Here is a 24,604-nt window from a genome sequence, read left to right on the forward strand (position 1 = left end):
TTTTTTGAAAAAAAAACATGCTATTGCTAAAAAATGGAACAAAATAAATTGATGTTAAGTTTTGTTTCATGTTTATATTCAATTGAGATGAATGTATTAGAATAAAATAAAAAGCCAAATACAAAGAAAAACAAACAAAAACTGTGCATAAAAAATACTTAATATACGACAACTTTTTTGTTTGGTTTCCAGATGCGTTTCCATCTGTTGTCCATCTCAGCTGGATGGCGTGTTGAACAGCAGCTTCCCTTTGTGCTGGAATCATCCGTTAGCATGCTACAAACAAAACAGCTTATGAGCACAACAAGCCACATCGGGGTTTTTAAGATGCCACCCTATTGACTCTAAACTTGTTGGAGTGGGTTATATGTCCAATTTTTAGGATTTTGCCGTCACTACATAATAAGGAATGAGCCTCGGCGGTGCTTTATTATCATGATCCTCCGCAGCCACTAAGGATTGCGCATCTGGATTCGGCTGAGAGGCTAGCTCAGAAGCTAGCCCAGCGCCGTGCTGCAGCCTCCGTTTTCTGGAGTGTTTTGACAGTTAGCAGCCCTTTAAAAATATCGATGTCTCCCAAGACGTCGATAAACTTACAAGATTACCTAAAAATGTGAATTACCATGCAACGAAAGAGACGGGAACTGGTAAGTTTTGCACTGTACTTTATAAAACAAGACCGGTTTAGGGTCAAATAACGGGTATGTCTTAGCTAGCTTCTTAGCCTTGCAGCCTGTTTGCTAGCTTTGTTTCAAATTAATAGCCCGCAGATACGTCCTTTTTAAAGATGGAGTAATTTGCTTTATTTACATGTAGTATTTTGTCTAGAAAATACGGCTAGGTACATCTGCATGCGACGTTGCCATTTTTTAAGATTAAAATGTCAATTCTTATAAACAAATACGTGTGTTTTGGTTGTTTTCTTGCATATTTGCCGTGGTAGTAGCATACGGGCTTTGTAATGTTGGTGAATCTTTGAACCACAAAAATACACAAAGTATCAGATTTGAAGGGATTCCCCTACTTTTTCAGTAAAGGAAAGATCATTTAACTCTTATTGTTCAGTATAAATTGGGATATTGCCGTTTTATTGGCCATAAAAACACAAGAACTCACATGGTGGGTATCTTGGAGTCAGTTCAATTAACAAAAAAGGTAATTGTCCAATAGGCTTCTACATCCACACTAAATTTCTCATTTAAAATATTACAACTATAATTAGTATTTTGAATTTTATAAATATAAATTTCTAGGGGTGTAATAAATAATCAGTGATGAATCGATTTTTGTTCCCAGATCCGACCAGATTGTGGTAGAAAGTTCTAACATTGTTCAATAGACCTTTTTCGCAAAAACCGGAAGTACGTCATCAACGTGTAAACCTAGTTCCGGTTTGTGCTTCGCTTGCGGAGGAATGGCAGAGCCTAGAGTGTTTTCGAAGAGCCCGAGTTGTGTTCCGAAGTTCACCAGCACCGATGTGATGAATAGTGTGAAGATGCATTCGTCCACTAAAGGAAACAAATTGGACAAGGGATATAAATTCGTCCACGAAGAGTTTATCCACCATTACCAAGGTAAGCTTCAGCTAGCTTTAGCCATAGCCGCATCACCGCTAACTCTTTGTTTACGTCAACTGTAAATCCTGGTGTTATTAATTTGTAATATAAGGCATAACACATCGCAGTGAATATGTTGTGTGTATGTTTAAGTGAAAAGGCATGAGATTAACATAACACCCAAAAATTTGGTGAAGCTGTAAATAAGAAATGTTAAGTTGCCCAAATGCGTCTTCATTCTTTTTGCTGCGGTTGCGGCACTTTCTTCACTTACTAGTATTATTTTTCTGAAAGTATGGTGAGCAGAAGTCCTCTTTTCCTGGACATGTCCTCTCTTTTGATACTTATATAATAAAATAACATTGAACATAGATGAAATGTAATTATATTTGCTTCATTTATGCAGCTCTGAACACCAATTACTCTCGATGAAATATCTCACAAACTCACTTCACTCCTCTTTTTTACTAACTCAAATCTGGTCACCCTACTGAAAGTTATAGTTTCATTTTACATTGATGTAGCAACATAAGTATGTCTTAATTTCAACCTATTTAATTTATTGTGTCTAGATATCGCTGGATGCAGAATGTGCCAACCTGAAAGCTTTCTTCTGCAGTTGTGTGGCTGCTAAAGGATTTTGCAATCACATAGTTGCCATCCTGTTCCAGAGCGCACATTATTCACAGCTGGGTCTGCAGGCTGCTCCACCCCCCCGGCCTGCACGAGTGGCTTGCAAAGATGGCACAGACCAAGAGCACAGGTGGGTTTGTGATCATATTGTCATTATTTTTTAAGAACGGATGTGTATCCAGAACAACTCTAAATTATTATAAAAACACCCCAAGTAGTGACTACAGACTGTAATTGCTTTTTGCCTTTTACTTATAAGGGAATCCATCCTGAACCGGTTAGTGAGCTGGTGGTGCAAAAGCCCAAAACAGTTGGCAGGGACGGTCAGAGGTCCACACTGTACAAGGCATATACAGGTAATTAACTTTTTGTTGCTTTGTGAGCAAGTTAAGTTTGTTTTTTTTCTAATCTTATGACTAACCAAATTATGGTTACAGCAGATATAATGAATTAAATTGAAATGTAGTTATGCACTTATCAAATCAAATCAAATCAAACTTTATTTATAAAATAGCGCTTCTCATGCACTTTATTGCAGCTCGAAGCGCTTTAACACTAAAAACAGTAAACACACAACATTACAATAAAAACCCCAACCCACCCTTCACCCTTCCCACTCCCCTCCATTAAAGCACATGACCCATGGCTCCCACGTACAATGAAATATGACTATGTAACTGTAAAAAATAAATAAATAAATAAACAAACAAGTATGGCTTGGCTCTGCTGTGAGGAAACAGTATCTGGGAATCCTTTCATACCAGGAGCCAGCCCGGCCACCGGAACATCGCCACAGCGCCCACCCAGACCGGGACAACACCGGGGTCCCCCTCACACCCAAAAGCTGTAAAATTAGACCCCAGCCGCCCCAGCAAGGGCAACAACTGCAGCAACAACCGCTGACCAAGCCGGCAATCCCTGGAGGAAAAGATCCCCTCAAGAAACACTGGGGCTAAAATCATAAGATGCTAAAATTAAAAACATAAAAAAGAAGAAAAAAAAATACATAAAATTGAGAATAAGATGCATAAAATTAAAATAAATACATAAAATAGCATATATTAAAACTAATAGAATAAATTAGCAGTTAAAATCAACTAAAAGCTAAATTAAAAAGGTGAGTCTTGAGCCTCTTCTTACAAACCTCTACTGTCTCTGCGGCCCTGAGGTTCTCCGGCAGGCCGTTCCACAGGCCAGGACCATAATGGCAGAACGAAGCCTCACCATAAGTTTTGGTCCTCACCTTGGGAACAACTAAGAGGCCAGCACCGGAGGACCTCAGGGTCCGCGAGGGCTCATATTTTAAAAGAATATCATTTAAATAAGAAGGCCCAAGACCATAAAAACATTTATAAACCATTAAAAGAACTTTAAAATCAATCCTGAAACGCACAGGGAGCCAATGCAGCGATTTTAAAACCGGTGTAATGTGTTCCCGCCCTCTGGTCCTCGTCAGAACTCGTGCGGCTGAGTTCTGCAGAAGTTGTAAGTTTGAAAGAGACTTTTTGGGTAAACCAGAGAGCAGGGCATTACAATAATCTAAACGACTGAAAATAAAAGCATGCATTAGTACCTCTGTGCTGGCAAGAGAGAGGAACGGGCGACTCTGGCAATGTTTTTGAGATGATAAAATCCTGTCTTAACGACATTTTTAATGTGTGGGATAAAATTTAGCTCAGAGTCAAAAAGTACGCCCAGGTTTCTCACACATGGAGAAGGTTTAAAATTATGAAGATGTGGTAAAATCATCTCTCTCTTGTCTTCAGAACCGATGATTAAAACTTCAGTTTTGTCCTGGTTGACAGTTTATGTCTAACTTTTGTGTGTTGTGTTTCTCTTGTGTAGGACCACAGCCAGATCCATATCTGATGGCATCTGGAAGCAGATTATGCCAGGTGCAGCCCCAACCTCTCATGGCTGCGTTGGATGGGTTTCTGAGATGGAATGAAAGAGAACTTGGATATATATTGTGGCAAATGCATGAATGCATACCTTAAATTACACTTATCTTGTCTTTAACAATCAGTTCAGCCTTCTGTCTTACTGTTGATCTGTAATGTTATTTTTTATTGTAAATGTTTGATGTTATTTGCATACCAAAAAATTAAATGAGGCACAATTTTGACCAAAATTGTTTTATTTGTTCATCTAATTTTTTGTGTAGTCAGTCACATTTCAACAGAAAAATATTACGAATATAACATTTATATTTAATTAGATTTTAAGAATATGTGGAAACACTAAATTTTTCCATACTATTTGAACATTATACATTATTTACATACCAAACATTAATTCACTCTTCAAAACAAAAAAGTCCTTGATAATTTGCCAAAACACGGCGGTTAAGCCAGATCTGATTCACACCGCCCATCAGTGTGAGCGGCACAGAGAGTTCCTGATGTGAAAGGACTTTATCCTACCGATCACTCTTTCCACCATAATTCTGAGGCGGGTGATGGCTTGGATTTGTTCATTTTCCTCCTTGCTGAATTGAGCTGAAAGCTTAAAAGGTGGAATGATGATCTTAGATCCAATGTCAGTTAGGAGGTCTTGAACGAGGAACTTTTGTCCGCCATGACATCGTCTCCTGGGTCCAGCAAAGGAACTTGGCTTCTAAGTCATGGATGTAATCCAAAGCCTCATCCAGAGCACATGTGAAGATAAAGAAATTAAAAATCAGTCTTAATATATTTATGCTACCTTTCAACACAACACAGTAATCATGTTTTGAAAAGTATGTTAAGTATTTAATTACAAATACATTTCATTTATTTTTGTTAAGGAAATTACAAAATGACAAAATGCTCAAAAGTGATTAAATACATGTAATTAAAATAGGTGAGAGCGTGACCAGCTTTTATTATATACATTAATTTTTTCAGGTAGAAATGCATGTATCCAATAACGGTACACATAGTTGACTAACGTTAACCAAACACATTATGAACAACCTTACCTGTGTCACGTAGTCCTGATCCATCTTTACTGCCTTAGCTTAGCCACCGTATGCTAGTATCTTCACAGCATAGCTGCATAGACTGACGTTTGAGGTTCTGTCATATACTGACTCCCTTCTCAAAGGAGCAGTAAAGTTTTTCCAAGGGAAAATACTCCGGACGACACCACTCTTCAGGCGACGAACGACGCAGCCGCACCACAATCCGGAGCGAAGTTAGTAAGTGCCGGCAGCAGAGGGTGCTACCTGTGTTTACATTAAAACTATGCCCTTCATCTCTTCGCATCGCCTATATCCATTTGGGTTTCAGGTTTGGATCCACAGGAAAATAATGAAATGAAAGGTAAGGCTGTTTTTGGTAGGAAGACGAACAGCCTGGAACGCAACAGAGACTGCAACTCTTCGACTCTGCCATTCTTCATATGTGCTGCTACGCTAACAGGAAGTTGTTTTACACGTCATTGACGTATTTCCGGTCGAAAAATGCGGAAGTGTGAAAAAGGTCTATTTGAAAGTTTTTGATGTGGAGAAACAGCAGTGGGCTGAAACTAAAATGTGAATGGATTTGACATTAATTCTTGTTTACTTGTTTGTTTGTACACATATATAATTTGATTCTTGATTATCTTGTAAGAAATATTAGGAATCTGGGAAATTTCACCTGCACTGTTCAGTATCCAGGTTTTTATGTTTGAGTCACACTGGTTACATTATTGGCTAAAGATGTCCTGGATCGATTTTAGAATTGGATTGTTCAAAATGAACCAATACCGACAATGAATCGTATCGCCAACAACAAATGATATAAATCAAATCATTGTTAAAAACAATCATTACACCCCTATAATAGGCATGCTCAATAGATCACAAATTTATCGTCCCACATCACAAAAGAAAGCAAAACTTGGGATAAATGGTAGCCTTAAATATACTTAATCAATTTTATGGCAGCTCGAAGGATTTAACAAATCAAATAAATCCCTTTATGCATTTGACCAATTGTATGGACCCCTTCACGTTGTTGACCAATCAGATGGAGCCTTATATGTTAGATGTTCACCTCTTATGTAGACCAGGGTTAACTCTTATTTAAATCAAACTGATGCAGTTGATCAAAAATGATGTTTTTGGTTGTTTTGCTGTTTGTTCATGGATCCCACTTATATCGTCATTGAAATATTGATCATTTATATCGTTAATGTTTTCCTCATATCGTGCAGCCGTACCCTATACATTTTCCTGCTATCAAACTGATGTCGTTGCCATTTAGAGTTAAAAAGTTTTTACCAGGAAAATGCCTGAATTAAATTCAACTTTTTTTCCCCAAATGTTAGGCAGTCCCAGTGATGGCCTCCCCTCTCCCTGTCTCGGTCATCATCCTGATGGTTTTGCTGTCAGCCATGTTGCCTGTCCACCAGGCAGGGAACTGCAAAGGCCACCGGCAGGTGTTGAGGGGACCACCGGGTTACGTCACAGACGGTCCAGGAAACTACTCGGTCAATGGGAACTGCGAGTGGCTTATTAAAGGTAATTGAAGTTTGAATCCAGTGGTTTTTCTAATCGTTTTTATTGACGCAACCTTCATTTTAGGCGAATGCTTTTCTAAAAATAAAAAACTGATTACATGTTTTCAACTTATTTCTCAGCTCCCAGCAATAGTCACCGAATTGTCTTGAATTTCACTTTTATGGACACCGAGTGTACATATGACTACCTGTTCATATATGATGGTGACTCCTATCAGAGCCCTCTGCTTGCCAGTTTAAGTGGTAACACCTTGCCTCAACCCATTGAAGCCAAATCTGGGAAGGTACAAATGATAACAAACTATTTTATGAACTAGGTATAACAAATCTATAAAGGCACACGTTGATCTGTATTCACAGTTAAGCTTTTCCATTTTAGATGCTTATCCACCTCTTCAGTGATGCTAATTACAACCTGCTGGGCTTCAATGCAACCTACACCTTCTCTTTGTGCCCGGGAGCCTGCGGGGGGCACGGCCGCTGTGATTCTACAACATCAAAATGCCACTGCCATCAAGGTTGGGGTGGGGCTTCGTGCACAATGAATCTGTGCGCCTCTGCTTGTTCCATGAATGGCCAATGTGACAAGGTATAATAACACTATCAACCAAAAACTATGAACCAAAACTTCAACCTTTAGCTCAGAAGTTGGGTGATGATTTTAACCAGGTCTTATCTTTTTGCTGTTTGTGTCAGAGAGGAGAACGTTGCCAGTGTAAATCGGGCTTCATTGGTCAGAACTGCCAGCTTAGTTTCCGAGACGACAGTGGGGCGGGACAGTGGTGGCTGGTGAGTGAGGGAAACCCTTACAATCCTCCAAGGACGGGTTCGGCTGGCGTGTATCTGTCATCAACTGGAGCCTTGTATTTATTTGGTGGTAAGTTTCAGATTCTTATCTCACCTTGTGTTACTGCTTTAGTGTCACAATATGAACTTCTGCTTACATTTGGTACAGTGATGCCTCACTATATCGCGGTTAATCTTTGTGGTTCACAGATTCAACTTTGTGCAGTTTTGCATGCCTTTTTTTCTGCATCCTGATTGGCGGTAGACCAATGCCAAGCAATTTCCTCCATTGACAAATTCAAATACATTGATATATAAGAAGTTAGAGTTATTTTTCTCCGAAGGTTTGAACTTTGAGAGATTAAACAAGAGAGAAAAGTGTGAAAATGTTCATGTTTTTTCTGAGAAAAGTGTAGTGAGGGGAATTACAGCCTTAAAACGTCTATGATTGTAAAAAATAAAGCTGACTACTAAAGCGGCTTATTTTCAGAATGTCACCCCACGATAAATGAGGCAACACTGTACATTAAACTTGCTTTTTTTAACTTCTTTTTGTGGTAGATATTCCATTAGTATCCTGTTTAATTTCACTGAGTAACAAAAAAACCCTTTTCAAAAGTATTACCGTAAACATCCAGGTTTTAATATGTGTTACATTTGTAATGAGTTTGACTGATTCCTATTCCTCTTCAAAATAATTGGGTTTCAACTTGTCTTGCAGGATTTGATTTAAACAGAGCTCTTGGAGATTTAATCAAGTACAATTTCACTTCCAACCAATGGGAAAGCAGGTCCTATGGCCACTCCCCTGTAAGTTTTTCTCTTTCTATACTTGTTTTAAGGCCCGTACACACCGGGACGAATTTCGCCCGCGATTTTCGCCGACGTTTAACGCCTCGTGACTAAACAAAGGGCACCAATGAGAGTGTGCACACCGACGCGAAAAAACGCCACGCGTCAAAGCGTCAAAAAAAAAAACCGCCTCGGGTTCGGGTTTTTTTTTCGACGCGTCGCGTCGAAATCTATTCGACCAATGAGAACGGCGCTTTTGCACACGTGTCTGGAGCCTCTGAAGTTACAGTAAAACACAACTTGGGGGCGCTCAAACACAAAACTGCCTTTCTGAGCACACATACCAGCGAAGAAGATAGACGCCGAGTAGCATCTACACAGCCGCGAAGAAATAATGACGGACATTCTAAAATATCCCCGAACCAAGCACCAGTTGCTCCAACTGGTGCTTGGTTCGGAGATATTTTAGAATGTCCGTCATTATTTCTGCTTGAAATATTCATGTTTTCTTTGTTTGATTCTGACAAGCGCGTAAATACTTGCTCTCTTCTTCTGAGTGAAAAGCGACTTTAAGTAGCGTAAAGTTGCGCAGCGCCACCTTGTGTACAGGAGTATTTCTGTTTCACATTAAGCGCCATCTAATGTCGGGGAATGAAATTGCATGTTCGCTCGGCTCATCGTCAGCGAAAATCGCCTGGGTGTGAACACGAAAAACGCTAGCGAATAACGCCTGGCGAATATTCGTCCCGGTGTGTACGGGCCTTTACACAATAAAATAAAAGGCTTTTTATTAATCAGTTGTATTGATAAACATCTCATGATCATACATTTGTTAAAGTGTCTGTAGATTTTGCCAAATTATCAAGTTTTTTTTTATATATAAAATGTTAACAGTTATACATTTTCTGTTCATTAGCAAACTTTTTCACCTATTTCCTTCTTTGCTTGCTTTATGGCAGTTGGCTCGCCACTCTCACACAGCAGTAGACTACAAGGGTAATATGGTCATCTATGGAGGAGAATTAGCCAATGGCTCCCTGGCGTGTGACGTCTGGATGTACAGGCCTCTTCGTGATGACTGGCAACAACTCGGCTTTTCCAATTCACGTGGTGCCCCGAAGCTGGCTAACCATGCCACAGCAGTAGTAGACAGTTTTATGTATGTCTTTGGAGGTGAGTTTGAAGCTCGGGTCGCCCAAATGGTTGTGTTTTAATAGGCCTTTGCCCCCCTCCCCACTGAGAAACATGTTTCCTGCAAACTCCCTTCCCAGGTCGCACTGAGGAGGACATGTTTTCCTCCACTCTGTATCGGTTTGGGTTGCATGGCTCTGGAAGATGGGAGACGGTTCAACCAACCGGTGGGAAACCCCCCGCCACTGCCGGCCACTCCATGGTGTTCCACAGCCCATCCAGAACCCTGCTTGTTTATGGAGGCCACAGGCCTACTACTGCTAGGTACACTCTTTGTCTTTGACATCTACATGCTGTTTGGCTTCAGAAAGAGCAGTAATGTTTTGTTTTTGCATGTCAGAGTGTATCTTTGCTATTTAAAAAGAAGGTAGATTACTTTTTTTTAGCACTGTTAGAAAGAATGTTGTTTTAAGTAAGGACAAATCTTTCAAATTCTTTTGCTGATACTAAAAATGAACTAGAATTCAACAAGTTGGCATTATATCATTAAAAAAGTGTCAATTTAAAAAAAGGTAAATACTTTGTTTTTATTCCTAAGGTTTAGTGTGAGGGTGAACAACACCGACGTCTTTCACGTGGACAAGCGGTTCTGGACCTTCTTCCGTTCACGTTTTCCAGCTACAGGCCCCAGAGAGAGAGCGTTTCATACTGCTACTGTCATTGGGAACTACATGGTGGTCTATGGTAAGGCTCAGCAAGCAGACATTATATTTTTAAACCATGTCAGGCTGTTTGTGTTTTGATTGTTTCTCCTCTTTCCCACAGGAGGGAATGTTCACATTCACTACCAAGAAGAAAAATGCTTTGACGAGGAAATCTTTTTTTATCATTTGGGGTGTCACCAGTGGGTGTCAACAGGAGATAGATGGTCTTTTAGTGAGTTAGCCTGAAGTTCTTTGACTTTTTTCTTGGGAATTTGTGATACTTGTGGCCATCAAATGTTTTCTGAACTCTTCTTGTCAGATGGTGAAGCTGTGAGGGGCCGTTACTCCCACGTTGCTGCAGTGATGGAGGGAAGTGTGCTGTTGGTTGCTGGTGGTTACAGTGGTGTGGCCCGTGGAGACCTTGTGGCCTACAAAGTACCACTGTTTGTCAGCAGTGATCAAGGAGACAGGGTGAGTTAAAACAATGAAACCATTAGTTAAAGGATTGCTTTCTTATAAAAGATTTCAAGATTTTGATGTTGTGTTTTTTCTGTGTGCATTCAGGATGCTGTTTGTGCTGAGGCCCTTGATGAAAGTATGTGCCTTAAGAACCCAGAATGCAGCTGGTGTGAAGGTCGCTGTAGAGAGTACCAGCCCACCAACCCGGTAATATTTCTCACAAGAAGTTCTCCGGATCTCCTCCTTCAGACAGATCTGAAGTTATAAAAACTTTCTTTTGAATTTGTTGCAAGCCAAAATCTTTTTTTAGATGTGTTTAAACGTAAGTCTGGATTTCATTTGTTGTGCATAACCTCCATTTTCTGGTCACAGTGTGGCAGCACCGGTTGCCTGGGACTGGCCCGCTTCCTGTCTGACTGTCAGTCCTGTTTGGTGTTCAGTGGCACTCCAGCATCTCTGGCTCGAGCCCCCGGTGAATTTGGCTGGTGTGTTCAGAATGAGTCCTGCCTACCAGTGTCAGGTGAGGCCTAGGGAGGGAGGAAGGAGGGCAAAAGAAAAATAGGTCAAAAAAAAAAAAGTTGGGCGTTGACATGGGAGGGATCTGACTCCTGTGGGGCGTGTTACAAAGATGGAGTTGAATGACTTGACTACACTCAGCTACGATTGGACATGCTACTCAGGCTTTTCTGTGATTTGCCTGTCCAGTCGTCAACTCTTCATGGCAGTGAAGTCCAGCCCTTTTACTCCTGAGCATGTCACACATCAGTCAAAGATCACTTCAACAAAGGAAACAGCTGTATTAAAGTCATGAAGAGGTCAGATGTGTTTTTGTGTGGCTGACCTCTCCCTCTCGGTCTCGCAGAGCGAAGTGCGTGCCGTGTGGACCAGATCTCAGGGGCGTACGGCTGGTGGGGGGAGCGTACCCTTTTCCTAACCTCCCTCCACTCCTGTCGCACCGAGAACTATGTCCCGGGACTGCACCTGCTCACCTTCCAGCACCCCCGCAACGACTCCCAGCCTGACAAGGTATGGAGTCCTAATCTCGATTGCTCTTTCTGCTGGTTGTGGTTGTAGCTACCTCCTATGCTGCTTGTACTCCTTCCTTCCCTCCTTTGAGACGCTGAGTCCTCTGCTCCTCCGCTAATATAATCTTAATTTTTCTAACTTGTTTTATAATATGCTATTCTCTTTATTTAATGATTTTTCTTTTTCTCTTTTTCGTTTGCATAGAGATGTTTTCTATTCAAGTAGTCAAACAGTTTGTAGAGGATAGTGCTCCTGTTGATGTGTTTTCACTTCCATCCTCCACCATCCTCCGTTCACCTCACCCCTCCACTAGGTGTCCATCCTCCGCAGCACCAATATCATTCTCAGCCCCACCACAGAAATGGATGTAGCTCTACAGTTCAGGGGCTTCATCCACCCATTGTGGGGTGGGCCTCCACCTGCACCCCCTCCCACAGAGACTGTCTCTTTGTGGGCTCGCATCCAAAGACTACATTTTGAGGCTCGAATGGCAGCCGGGCCCAACTCAACCCAACTGGTGAGGAACCATGCGTACCAACAATAGAACATTTCAAATTCAGGAAGGTTGTTTCCTACTAAACTGTGTTTGATTTAAAGAAAACAACAGTTTAACGTTTAGTTAGACCACTGACACGCCTGTACATCATCTGTTTTGGTATGCAGAGTGTGTTTTTTTTTCCCCTCTATTGACTGTTTTCTCCATGTTTTGCCTAATGGCTGACTCTCATCAGGAAGTGGTGGGTCGCTGGGCAGCACAGCAAGAAAAAGACTATAGGATGCTGGTTCGAGCAGATGGGAGCAAACTCTTTTCTAACCTAACCAGAGGTAACCATTACCTCTTTCAAGCTGAGGGCTACCTGAACAACTCAGGCTCAGGACAGACCAGTGAGATGGCTCTGATCTGGAACAGAACATTACCTGGAAGGAGTGTGAGTATTGGTACACAAAGATGTTCAATTGGTGAGGAGGAAAAATCTACAATTAAGAGTTATTTAAGGACACTTATGGTATCCTTATTTTAGGGCCAAAATGGAAGTAGATCATTTATCAACCTTCCTTTTTTTTCCAATTTCGCCTCACAGGAGATCTCCTTTCTGTTCTTGGAGCCGTTCCGCTCAGGTTCCTGTGCAGGTTACATGTCTTGCCTGGCCTGTCTGTCCGACCAGTCTTGTGGCTGGTGTCCATCTTTATCCCGCTGTCTGTTGCGTGACAGCTCAGACCTGGAACACTGTCCTGAGGGAGACAAAGGTGAAGGAAAAGGAGATGGTCAGCGCCATCTGCTGTTAGCTCCTCAACACTGCACGCTGTGTGAGGAGTACCGAGACTGTGCTGCTTGCACTCAGGTAGAGGATGATTCATTTTTATTTAAATTGTCATGTATGCCTTTAATATCCAGTTTTATTTTGAAAGGCCTTTATCTTGACACAAACTAAACTGTGTATACAGGACCCTTATTGTGAATGGCAAATTAACTCCAGCAAGAAAGGTGACTATCAGTGCAGCAGACGTGGGAGATTGGAAGGCTCCATATATGACCCAAGGAACTGTCCAAAAGTCTGCAACCAGTGAGTTTAGAAACGACCCTTTTAACACATTTATTTCAGATCACACATGTTTTTAAAAACAGGAATATAATTGGCTATTATTGTTCATTCCCCGTTTACTGCAAAGGAGAAAGACGTGTGGCGAGTGTCTCTCAAACTCCAGCCAGTGTGCATGGTGTGAGTCAGCCCAGACCTGCTTCTATTTTGCTGCCTACCTCACAAAATACCCCTTTGGAGAGTGCAGGGACTGGTATGACAGGTGAAAACATTTTTTAAACTCTTTTATTTCAGGTTCATTTTGCTATTGTCTTAAAGATAAATGAACTGAAGCCCAAATGCTTAAAGGATGGTGTTGTCACCAACAGTTTTTTGCTCATATTACTCATGAATAGAATTGTTATGATTAATCAGTGACTCTTTTTTTTCTTGTTTGTCAGTGTTCATTCGGTTCCCCAGTGTAAACAATGTTCAGCTTTAAACACGTGCACTGACTGCCTGCGGACGTTCCAGTGTGGCTGGTGCGGAGACTACAACAACCCTACAATTGGAAAGTATGTATGACAGACTAGACAATTTTAATCACTGGCCTTTGCATAATCCACGCAAGCACTACAACAAGACTTGAATTTAGTTTTTAAGTAATACATCCTTTGTTGCAACTAAAAATGTGAACTATATTTTGGTTAATTCTCTATTTCTTCCCTCCAGATGCTTGAGGGGAGACTGGGCCGGAGTGGACGATCCATCTGTTTACAACTGCAGTGTGGCAGTGGCTGAAGCTCGGGCTGAAAAGTAAAAAGCTTGTTACACTTTTGTTACTCACTTCAAACGTATGGATGTATTAAAATCTGTTTGCATCATGGTAACAGATTTTATTCTATGCTCTTATACAGATTTTTTAATGTTGCTTTTGAAATAAAATAATTGCAGATTTTTTTATTTTTGCTTATGATCACTGTAACCTAGTCTTCCATATTATTCAGCTTTTTGTAGCAATACTGAAAAGAATGGGCTTTTATTTTGTTCTTCTCATCCAATTTCAAATCTCCTTGTCCTCTTTTAGCCCTGAACCGCAGACCTCTGCTCCACCCAGACCGATTGATATAATGATGGAGTTTGAGCACTTGGAGGATGAGGAGAAAGATGCCGTCTGGTCTTACCCCACTTGCCCAGATGTAGAGGAATGCAGGCTAGGTCTTCACAACTGTCACACCTATGCCACTTGCATTAACACACCCACCTCTTATGAGTGCCACTGTGAGAGGGGGTACACAGGAGATGGCACGCTGCACTGCAACCAAACGTAAGAATTTCGGCCTCAAAAAACGCATAAACATAAAAGTTGTATTCCTTTCATTCCTCTGTTCTGGATTTTTGTGTAAGAAATTAGTTTTTGTCTTTTTTTTTTTTGCAGATGTTACAACGAGTGTCGAGAGGGCCGATGCAGTGGTAGCCCACGTTTTGAGTGTGAATGTTCCCTAGGGTGGACATCTGACCCTGCCACTCTGGTCCTAAGTGGAGTGGAATGTGATGTAGACTGTGGCTGCAACTTCCACTCCACATGTATTACCGCTCCAGGGATCTGTGATGAATGCCAAGGTGAGACTCAAAAAAACCCTCTTGATTTAGAGCCTGATTGATTTATTTTATTTTACTTTCAGAGACACTCTTATGTTCTCTTTTCCAGATTGGACCACGGGCCCTCACTGTGAGCACTGTCGTCCTGGGAGCTTTGGCTCCGCCGTGGCTGGTGGCGGTGGCTGTGTGCCTTGCCATTGCAATGGACACGGCGACCCTCTTCGAGGATACTGTCATAACCAGACAGGCCAGTGTTACTGCACTCACAACACTCAGGGACCACACTGCGAGTCCTGTCTTCCTGGTTACTATGGAGATCCCAGGTAAGGAAATCTATTTAGCCTAATAGAGATGGAAGAAGTAGTTGATTTTTAAATCCCCCAAATATGTAAAAGCAGCTGGAAAACATTTAGAATATTTCAACTTATTTTTTGGTCGAATAGGAATAATGGTACATGCTACCGACAGTGCCAGGGTCGCTCCGTCCTGCTCTCCTCCACATCCTCCTCCACCATGCCCCTATCATCGTCTTTGGGCTGGCGGAGTGGCACCGAGGGGAAAGGAGGACTGTCTCACTGTTTGTGGGTCTTATCCATCACTGACAATCTGAAACCGTGTCCCCCTGGATACTTGTGTCCACCAATTGCCCTCACTCTTCACCCAGACTCCCACACGTACTGTAAAGTGAGTCCAGAAGCACGCCAGCGCCTGATTGCCCCTTTGGCGTAAATACTGCGAGTAGATGAAGTGTGTGAATGTTTAATCCACAGGGTTCTTATGTTTATGTGTTCGATGGTCTTCCTCGTTTTCTGGGAAATGGAGTGGTGCATTCTGATCACAACCTTATTGGAGCTTTTTGTGGTACCACAATGAGTGAGCCCATTACAGTGGAAGCCACCTCAGGTATGGTGTGAGCAGGCACAAACATAAAACAATAAACAACACAATGTTTTCAATCCAATTGCATAATCTGCAAGTTGTTAGAAGTTTCCGTCTCCTCATATTTCCTTTTCTTTTTAAGGTGTAATGTCGGTTTACTTTGAAGCCAACGTCACCTCAAACAAACCGCAGGGCTTCAATGCCTCTTTCTGGGTACGGCGATGCCAGCAGAACTCTGAAGGAGAAGAGGGATTGTCCACGTGTCCAGGTGAAGCCCAGTGCCGGGGGGGGCTCTGCCATTGTCCTCAGGGGTATGGGGGGCCACACTGTGATCGGCCAATATGCCCCCAGGATTGTGGAGCAGCAGAAGGAAGAGGAGTCTGTAATACAGTAAGATCAAAGCAAAATTACATTTCAGTTCAAACCTTGTTGTTTGTCTACTTGGAAATGGAAAAATAATTTGGAGATCTAGGAAACAATCTTTCATTTGAAGAGTAGACGTATATATTTTTGTAGTTGTGCTCCTCTATAAATTGAGCTTTTCTGTTTTAAAACGTTATAAATTAACTGACTCAGTGTCTTGTATGTCTACCCCTCCCAAATGGCTTTGTCTCAGTCACTGGGAGTGTGTGTTTGCTCCAGTAATTGGGCTGGTTCGGACTGCTCAGTTCTGCGGGAGCACAGCAGTTTGATTTGGGAGACGCTCATGGACACCCAACTTATAAAGGTACGGGGGTGAAAAGAAATAAGAAATATCCTAAGATTTACTTCGGAGCCCAAACGAAATAATGAATGTAATTGTTTGTGTTTGCAGAACAAGGCTTACAGGTTCCTTCAAAGGATGGGACACACTCTGTTGTCTGGACTGCAGGGCAACATCTGGATGTATGGAGGGCTCTCACTATCAGAGGGAATTCTTGGAAATGTTTACAGGTAGGCGAGCAAAGCCTGACATTTGTAAATCCAAAGTAGAAGATCAGGTATTTTAGTAAAAAAATGTTTTCCCAATGTCTCAGTAAAAAAAATGTTCTTCATCTTTGTTTAGATATTCTGTGTTAAACCGTAATTGGACGGAAATCCTGACAACTTCTGAGGATGACGGTTCAACTCCAAACCCCCGTTATCACCATGCCTCTGTCCTGTTGACTGGTTTAAAGTCTAGTTCTGGAGGCCATGAAGCGGGTCACAGCCTCATGTTAGTGGTGGGTGGTGTCACTCCAGAAGGTGTTGCCATGGATACATGGAGTCTCAATCTCAGTAGTTTAGTCTGGAAGGAATACAAGGTTAGTGTGAGGCATGAAATAAAATCGAACTAAACAAGTTTAGGTTTTAACCTCAAATATCTGGTTATTGTCCATCTCTGACAGAGCTCAGTGCTGCCGCCAGTGGCAGGCCATACTTTAACAGTACGCAAAGACTCTTCAGTGCTACTGATTGGCGGTTACTCTCCGGAAAACGGCTTCAACCACCTTCTGCTTGAGTTCAGCCCCCAAACAGAAAGCTGGTCCGTTGTTCCCCACTCAGGCACACCACCTACAGGTTTATATGGTCACTCAGCAGTCTACCACGAGCAGACAGATGCTGTCTATGTCTTTGGAGGGTACCGCTTTCAAGTTGAAACAGTGGAGCCTTCAGGAGAGCTCTACAGTCTATATTACCCCAATCTCACCTGGTCACTGCTGGTTCCTTCAAGGGGCAATAAGGTAAGAAACTCCCCTCTAGTTTTTGATTCAACATCATTTAAGAGATCCAAGAAACCATCTTATCATTCAGCTGTTGGAAAAGCATTCACTTTTGTTTCTCTTTTTTTTGTTCTGTAGCCCCCCTCTCGTTTCTTTCATGCTGCTGCTTTGATCAAAGACACAATGGTTATAATTGGTGGGAGAACAGAAGCAGAAGACTACAGTAACTCTGTGTCTCTGTACCAGATCAACTGTAACACCTGGATAAAACCACGTAACTCTAACTTCCTCTAAGTATCCCAAACAAGTAGCAAGAAACAAAATACTAATTCTGTTCATGTTTTTTTTTTTAGTCTCTGCCATAGGACATCCTGTAAACCGCTCAGTGTTGTTGGCCATGACGGAATGGGACGGCCACCTTTTTATGTCAGGCGGTTTCAACGGAGTAACTCTTGGCAGACTAGTATCTCTGTCTGTGCCCTCTGACCCCTGCGCCTTGCTGCCCACACCGGAGGCTTGCAACACCACCACAGGCAGCTGCATCTGGTGTCGAGGAACCTGCGCTTCTTCAGATGCTGCTGAGAGGTACCCATGCTTCTTAAACTTGAATTATTACTATGCATCATATTTACACTGTAAACTCTCGCTTCTTGTCAGAATGGGCTGCTACTCTGCACCGTCGTCATGTTCCCCAACTCCACGGCAACCAGACCAGTGTCGAAGGCTTAAGACGTGTAGTGAATGCCTCGCCCGTCATCCCAAAACATTTTCTGTTCCATCACAGGTATCATATACTCCTTATTCCAAATCAGAAATAACTCTACAGATAAAGTATTCATAGCTTTCCTTTTCTTCATTTCCCAGCCTGCATTACAGTGTAAGTGGTGCACAAACTGTCCAGAGGGGGCGTGCATCAGCAGCTCTGTCAGCTGCACCTCCGAGCACGACTGTCGCATCAACCAGAGAGAGATTTTTCTATCAAGCAACTGTACTGAAACGAGCTGCGAGGCCTCCGACTGCCCCAAATGCACAGCTTCTGGGAAATGCATGTGGACCCGGCAGTTCAAACGCACAGGTACACAGGCTCTAAAGTCTCCTACTAAAACAGGGGTCGGGAACCTTTTTGGCTGAGAGAGCCATAAACGCCACATATTTTTAATTGTAATTTTGAAAGAGCCATACAATAATGTAGTGTCCCTTTCCCACACTGAGGCACGGAGACTTAACCTCTTTTAAGGTTCTTTGTTCTTGTTATTGCAGACCGCAACAAACGCCGCACATTTAATTCAGCAACTCCTGAATCTCTCCTGCCGACACGACAGCGCGTCTCCCAACTTTATATTCACCTGCTCCAGCCCTCCCATTTCCCTTATTTGGCCCATGGCTGAACCCCATTGGTCCAAATTACCTAACAACAGGCTGAGCGACAGAACTGAGGGCCAATCAGATATCTGCTTGATGCGTTTAATGAACTCCAGAACTTTTAACGCGACCCAACCACCCAGTCCAAGTCAGTCCGCTACAATATGTTTAAAACTAAATATTCAAATGAATGTGTGCATTTGATGTAATTTCAACATTTTTAAAGTACAATAAGTCTGTGGATTCTTTTTAATAACATTGTTATGCTGTTGCTAATAAATGATGAGTATTTCTCGTGGTAGTTCTGCTGATGGTCTAGTCTGGTTGATACGTGCTGAGTTTCTGCTTCATGCAGGTGTTGAGACTTTAAACGTGATCGTAGGTCTAAATGTTCTGTAGATGTGAGAAAGACTGCTCACATGCAGACGCAGAGCCAAACACACACTCACACACTGCAGTGAGTGACGGGCAGTGGGTTTTACGTTTTTACAATCCCTGCGCGGTTCACCTGCTGCCTGTCCCCACAACACCTCAGCCCCACCCTCTGCTTTCTCCCTCACACATCCCGTCCCCGCATCTGCGCGCTCTTTTTCAGAGACGGGAGCGCAGTTTTAGGCACGGCAATTCACAGGTTTCCGGCTGGTACAAACTCTGTGAAATAATAGATAATAATAAACTGACTTCTGGCATCGCATCGCGCCCGAGAAGGACTGGTCTAATGAAAAAAAGTATAATTAAAGATTTGTCTGCGAGCCACATGTGACCATCAAAAGAGCCATATATGGCTCGCGAGCCATAGGTTCCCGACCCCTGTGCTAAAACCTATTAAATGTCATTTTTGTTGTATGTTCCACAAAAAAAAAACAGCAACTTGAATGTCACATTCTTTCTTAAGGAGAGACGAGGCGCATCTTGAGTGTGAACCCCACCTATGACTGGACGTGCTTTAGCTACGCTCTTCTCAATGTCTCACCCATGCAAGTGGAGTCATCTCCTCCTCTGCCATGCCCTCCCCCTTGCCATAGTCTGCAGAACTGCAGCTCCTGTCTGGGCTCCAGAGGCTCTGACGGAGGGTGGCAGTACTGTGTGTGGAGTATGGCCCTGCAGCAGGTAGGGTTGGAGTTCTAACTGCTCAATCCAGGTTACTTAAGTGCTGGCAGCGTCAGAATCCAGTGATTCTGAGAATCATTACCGATTTGTTTTTGTTTCGATTCCCAGTGCATGAGCCCGTCTTTCACGCCCCTCCGTTGTGAAGCGGGCATGTGTGGTCGATTACTTTCCGGGGGTGACTCCTGCTCTGCGGAGTGTTCTCAGCTCACCCAGTGCTCCCAATGCATCGCCAGGCCTCAGTGCGGCTGGTGTGCTCTCCCAGGAGGCAATGGGGCTGGACGCTGCCTGCAAGGAGGTCTTGATGGTGAGAATATGTGTTAAAATAGTTGGCTAATGGTTGTAAAGACTCCATTTTTTATGTGAAAGGTTTGTAAACAGTACATTTTGTAAGTATGTCTTGAAACAACTAAGTCTTAACTGATTCTTTGCTTTCAGGTGTGAGTGAAGATGTGTGTCCACTAGGAAACACCAGTTGGTCTTTCCTCCGCTGTCCAGAAGAGGATGAATGTGCAAACGGCCACCACCACTGCAACAGCACTCAGGACTGCCATGACCTGCCTCAGGGATATCACTGCACCTGCAAACAGGGTTACATACTCAACAGGTGATCCGTGGGGCTGCAGTCTGAGCCGTATAGTAACATAGTTTTTGTGCAAGTCTCTTACCCCTGTTTTTTTGCCATGCAGTCTCTCTGGTCAATGTGAGCCGGTGTGTGCACAAGGTTGCGTCAATGGAACATGTACATCTCCAGGAGATTGCCGGTGCCACTTCGGTTTTGTAGGAGACAACTGCTCCTTTCAGTGCAGCTGTAACAAACACAGCAACTGTGAGAGCGCCAACAGACCGGATGTCTGTCTGGAATGTCACAATAACACCATAGTAAGTGTTTGTTAACAGGCTTTTTAGAAGAATGTATGGTGTTTAACATGCATTTTTATGTATTGGTATTCATTTATGGATTTTCAATATGCTTTGTTTTATTTTTTAGGGTACACATTGTGAGAAATGCAAGCCCCTGTTTGTGGGTTCTGCAAAAGGCGGAGGCTCTTGCCGTCCGTGTCGGGAGTTTTGCCAAGGAAACAGTGATGTGTGTCTGTCACGGGACGAAGACCTAAAGGCTCGCAATGATCCCCAGTCTTTTCCTGTGGATCCTGACCACGTAAGCACCTCAAAATATTCAGACTTTCTCATTTATTTATTTTTTTAACAGTTTCGTTTATAATCTTGTGTATTGTCTGAAATACACAATACACCTTTGTTTTTTTGGGCTAAAGTTTAATTTTATTTAAATACTTTTTTCAGATTCAAACTTGGGTGTATGAAGGTCCCACAGAGGAAAATGCTGTTTGTGTAAATTGTCAAAATAACAGCTTTGGGGACAAATGCGACAGCTGTCTTAGTGGTTACTTTTTACTCGAAGAAAAGTGTGTCAAGTGAGTAATAGTTGCTGCTTACCTACATTTCAGTTAGAATAAAACTACAATACAATATTTGCTAGACATTAGACAGAACGGTTTAAGCTTTGAAGTCTTCATGTTTTTTTTATTGCAGATGCAAGTGTAATGGCCATGCAGACACGTGTAATGAGAAGGATGGGACAGTATGCCCCTGCCAAAACAACACGGAGAGTCCCCCCTGCCTCAGCAGTCCTCAGAATGACCGGAAAGACTGCTACAAACATCAGGTCAGCTCATGCACGTTGCAGTGTTTGTGCATGTCTTCTGGATCTTAGGTCATCAGGGTTCAGTTTGATGTTTTTTCTTATTGTGCTTCTTCCATTTAGTGTGCCAAGTGCAAAGACTCCTTCAATGGCACTCCAATCAATGGACGCCAGTGCTACCGTCAGTTCAACGTGGACACAGAGTGCTGCTTCGATCCCACCTCCCAAACAAACTGCTTTCACGATCCAACGATTCGCAACCTGCCCAGGGGTCGCACTGTCTTCTTTGCTGCGCAGCCGAAGTTCACAAACGTGGATATTCGGGTCACAATTGACGTTACCTTTGGTGAGGTGGAGGTGTATGTGTCCAACTCGCACGACACCTTCATTGTGGATGTGGACGAGCATACAGGGATTCACACCATCAAGATAGAGGAGGAATCCGTGACTCGTGTAATGAACACATGGATTGAAAAAGACCCGCCTCCATCCCCCATGAAAGTGTTTGCTAATTCCTCATCCAGCTTGGGGGGTCCCGTGCTTTCCAACACGCCACTGCAGCTGCAAGCCAAGCCTCCAACTACAGAGAGGGAAATCCGGGAGGAGCGTTCCGAGGGACTCATTACCTACATAACTGTGTGGAAACCACAGACTGTGCTCATAGTCAGAGGAGTTCGAGACCGTGTGGTCATAACCTTCCCGCATGAAGTGCACTCCCTGAAATCTAGTCGCTTCTACATCGCTCTGAGAGGCGTGGGAACCGAGGACCATTACGGAGAATCTCAGGGTCTCCTGTTTCTGAGACAAGACCAAGCCCACATAGACCTTTTTGTCTTTTTCTCCGTTTTCTTCTCCTGCTTTTTCCTTTTCCTATCCGTCTGTGTTCTCTTGTGGAAGATTAAGCAGTTCCTGGACTTCCGTCGGGAGCAGCGTCGCCACATTCAGGAGATGACCAAAATGGCATCCAGGCCTTTCGCCAAACTCACCATATACCTTGAGCCGGAGGAGCCCCAGCTCATCTATCTGCCTTCCACGGGCGGAGGCGTGGGGGGCAGCACTGTAACACTTGCTCACGCTCGCACGGGCAAGCTGGGTGGAGTGGTGGTGGGCCAAAGGGGCAGGGGACCGGTGTCTTATAAACATGAGCCTGGCTCCGGACCAACCGCCCACCACCACCATCATCACCTCACCTTAGGAGGAGGAGGCGGCAACAATTGTCAGCACCTACCACTGCACTACTTGAACACTCATCACTACGCCAGCACCACCACCGGCCCCCAAGGCCCGCATCATCATCATCCATCCAACTACAGCGGCTACCAGCACTTTTGTCGTTCCGACCCTTTCCTCTCCCAACTCATGGGCTTCTCCTATTCCTCCTTCAAGGTGGGGCCCATCACCTTAGAGCCCACAGACGACGGCATGGCTGGAGTGGCTACCGTCCTGTTCCAGCTCCCGGGGGGAGTCTTGGCTCCAAATCGTGCCTGTTTGGGGTCGGCACTGGTCACTCTGCGTCAGAATCTCCAAGAGTACTGTGGCCATGGTGGTGGAGGCGGCCACCCAGGGGGAGGTGTGGGGCGGAAGGGGCTGCTGGGTCATCAGCACCTGACCACTATGGCTATGTAGGCAAGCAAGCAACACGAAAAAATACGTTATAGATGAAACTATTGACGTCTTCAAAGTATATGAACGTGTATGAAAGCTTCATAGGCGCAAAGCAAACTCCAAAAAGAAGTAGTCCATTTAAATCAGTCGCTAACCTGGAGAATTTTGAACAAAGATGTACATACACTGCATAAAACAAAAAAAGTGTCTTTTTGTTGTATGATCTCTTGCTATACTGTATTGCAATGCTTTACATTCAAGTCGGCTGTCTCTAAAAATGCACTACAATTGCTACACGAATCAACATCGACCTGTTGTATACTGTATGTAATCTCTACGCAGCAGATTAAAAAAGATCCAAAAATAGACTCAATGGTCTGAACGAGAAATAACTATGTAAAAAAAAGAAATCATAAATTTCTGCGTGCTTTTAAACAAATTGATGCTTTATACCCCACAAAATGACAATCAAAAAAATGCTATTGAGAATTTTAAATTTCAAATTGTTTCAAAATAATGTGCAAAATGCATTCGAACGGTGCAGGACAAACAAGTGTGTTGCTTGCAAGTTGTTTTGCTTTTATTTCTAAGTCAATATGAGTGAGTTAGAACTGTACCTGGGTGTGTACAAATCTGCTAAGCTACATGTTTATGTTAAAGTGACTTGTGTATGTTTTTGCATATTCATATTCATGCTGTTAAATTATTTTTATCTGCCTTCACTTCTTGCCTTGTTTTGTGAGTCGACTGACTTACACCTAATTTTTGTAACAGAAGTGTAATGTGTATTCTGTAGTACTGCAGATGTACCATTTTTCATCGTTTTGATTGAAAAAAGATGAGGGAAGGTGTTTCTCAATTCAGTTTTTTTTCCCATCACAGCAGTTTGATCACGTTTAACTATTCCTTCAATATACGTCCTATTGAAACTGTTATTTTAAATTTTGCTCTGACATGCTCGCTCTACCTGGTTTTGGTGAATCTTCAGAATCCCAACGTAGATGATTGTATTTGTAAATCATAAACTGGATTGAAGGAAATATGAATTTGAGAAAAAAAAGTGTTTGCAAAGTATTGTCCTCTTGAAACTACAATATTAGAATCGAGGAGTTGCATGTGAAAGGTTTCTCCATTTATTATGTCATGTTTGGTATTCGTTTTTGCACTGTAGAGAGCTCATGAGCCACTGTCTACAAATGGCATCCGGTTGGAAGAAATCAGAATGGTGCTGCTGGCTTTTTATGATTAAAAATACTTAGTTTTATTTTGTTTGCTAAACTTCTCTGAAGTTTACAAAGTAAAGCCCTGACATTATTTACAGCCCTCCATAAGAAACCATAAAACACTTAACATGCATGTACATTTCGTTCTTAGCTTTATTTTTATACATTCTTTTTTGTTTCTGCTTTGTTTTTTTTTAAAGGGAAGAGTATTATTGACTGAAAGAACAATAAATGTCTTAAATCAGCTCAATAAAATCTGGAACATTTTTGTCCTCTTATTTCCTACTTTAGTGTCTATAATAAAATAATGACTAAAACACTCAAATAAATAATTTGGTTGATCTAAGGTCTAATTTTAGAATGAAATCAGTGGAAGCTGCAGGTTAGGA

The 24,604-nt window shown here is 42.6% G+C and overlaps 1 protein-coding gene and 1 long non-coding RNA gene across 2 annotated transcripts; both read left to right on the plus strand.

Annotated features, from left to right (window-relative positions):
- The first annotated feature begins 252 nt into the window (after positions 1-252).
- Positions 253-24,470, plus strand: megf8 (multiple EGF-like-domains 8). Its single transcript, XM_011485509.4, has 43 exons — positions 253-647; positions 6,483-6,675; positions 6,795-6,958; positions 7,054-7,263; positions 7,371-7,551; positions 8,182-8,270; positions 9,212-9,425; positions 9,524-9,707; positions 9,982-10,127; positions 10,209-10,319; positions 10,407-10,558; positions 10,652-10,753; positions 10,919-11,066; positions 11,409-11,572; positions 11,886-12,089; positions 12,304-12,501; positions 12,655-12,915; positions 13,019-13,137; positions 13,244-13,375; positions 13,554-13,667; positions 13,825-13,908; positions 14,180-14,419; positions 14,531-14,715; positions 14,804-15,017; positions 15,138-15,378; positions 15,465-15,597; positions 15,716-15,963; positions 16,190-16,300; positions 16,388-16,506; positions 16,619-16,856; positions 16,941-17,276; positions 17,394-17,529; positions 17,609-17,840; positions 17,913-18,039; positions 18,120-18,330; positions 19,513-19,727; positions 19,836-20,031; positions 20,163-20,331; positions 20,414-20,606; positions 20,716-20,886; positions 21,030-21,160; positions 21,279-21,411; positions 21,511-24,470. Exons 1-43 carry the CDS (start codon positions 624-626, stop codon positions 23,011-23,013), a joined length of 8,676 nt encoding a protein of 2,891 aa, XP_011483811.1. The 5' UTR covers positions 253-623; the 3' UTR covers positions 23,014-24,470.
- Positions 1,434-4,173, plus strand: LOC144984591 (uncharacterized). The gene is made up of 4 exons (XR_013648389.1): positions 1,434-1,574; positions 2,228-2,319; positions 2,449-2,545; positions 4,035-4,173. It is a non-coding gene; the product is annotated as an uncharacterized LOC144984591 (long non-coding RNA).
- Positions 24,471-24,604: the final 134 nt, after the last annotated feature.

The sequence above is a fragment of the Oryzias latipes genome, chromosome 16, assembly GCF_053564925.1.
Source record: "Oryzias latipes strain Hd-rR chromosome 16, Olatipes_Hd-rR_3.1".
In the NCBI taxonomy this organism is placed as follows: domain Eukaryota; kingdom Metazoa; phylum Chordata; class Actinopteri; order Beloniformes; family Adrianichthyidae; genus Oryzias; species Oryzias latipes.

Excerpts from the sequence above, each read along its gene's own strand:
- megf8 (XM_011485509.4), top strand. The coding sequence starts at position 624 with ATGCAACGAAAGAGACGGGAACTG. Across the intron at positions 10,754-10,918 it reads AGTACCAGCCCACCAACCCG|TGTGGCAGCACCGGTTGCCT; the intron begins GTAATATTTCTC and ends TTCTGGTCACAG. Across the intron at positions 13,138-13,243 it reads TGTCCAAAAGTCTGCAACCA|GAGAAAGACGTGTGGCGAGT; the intron begins GTGAGTTTAGAA and ends TTTACTGCAAAG.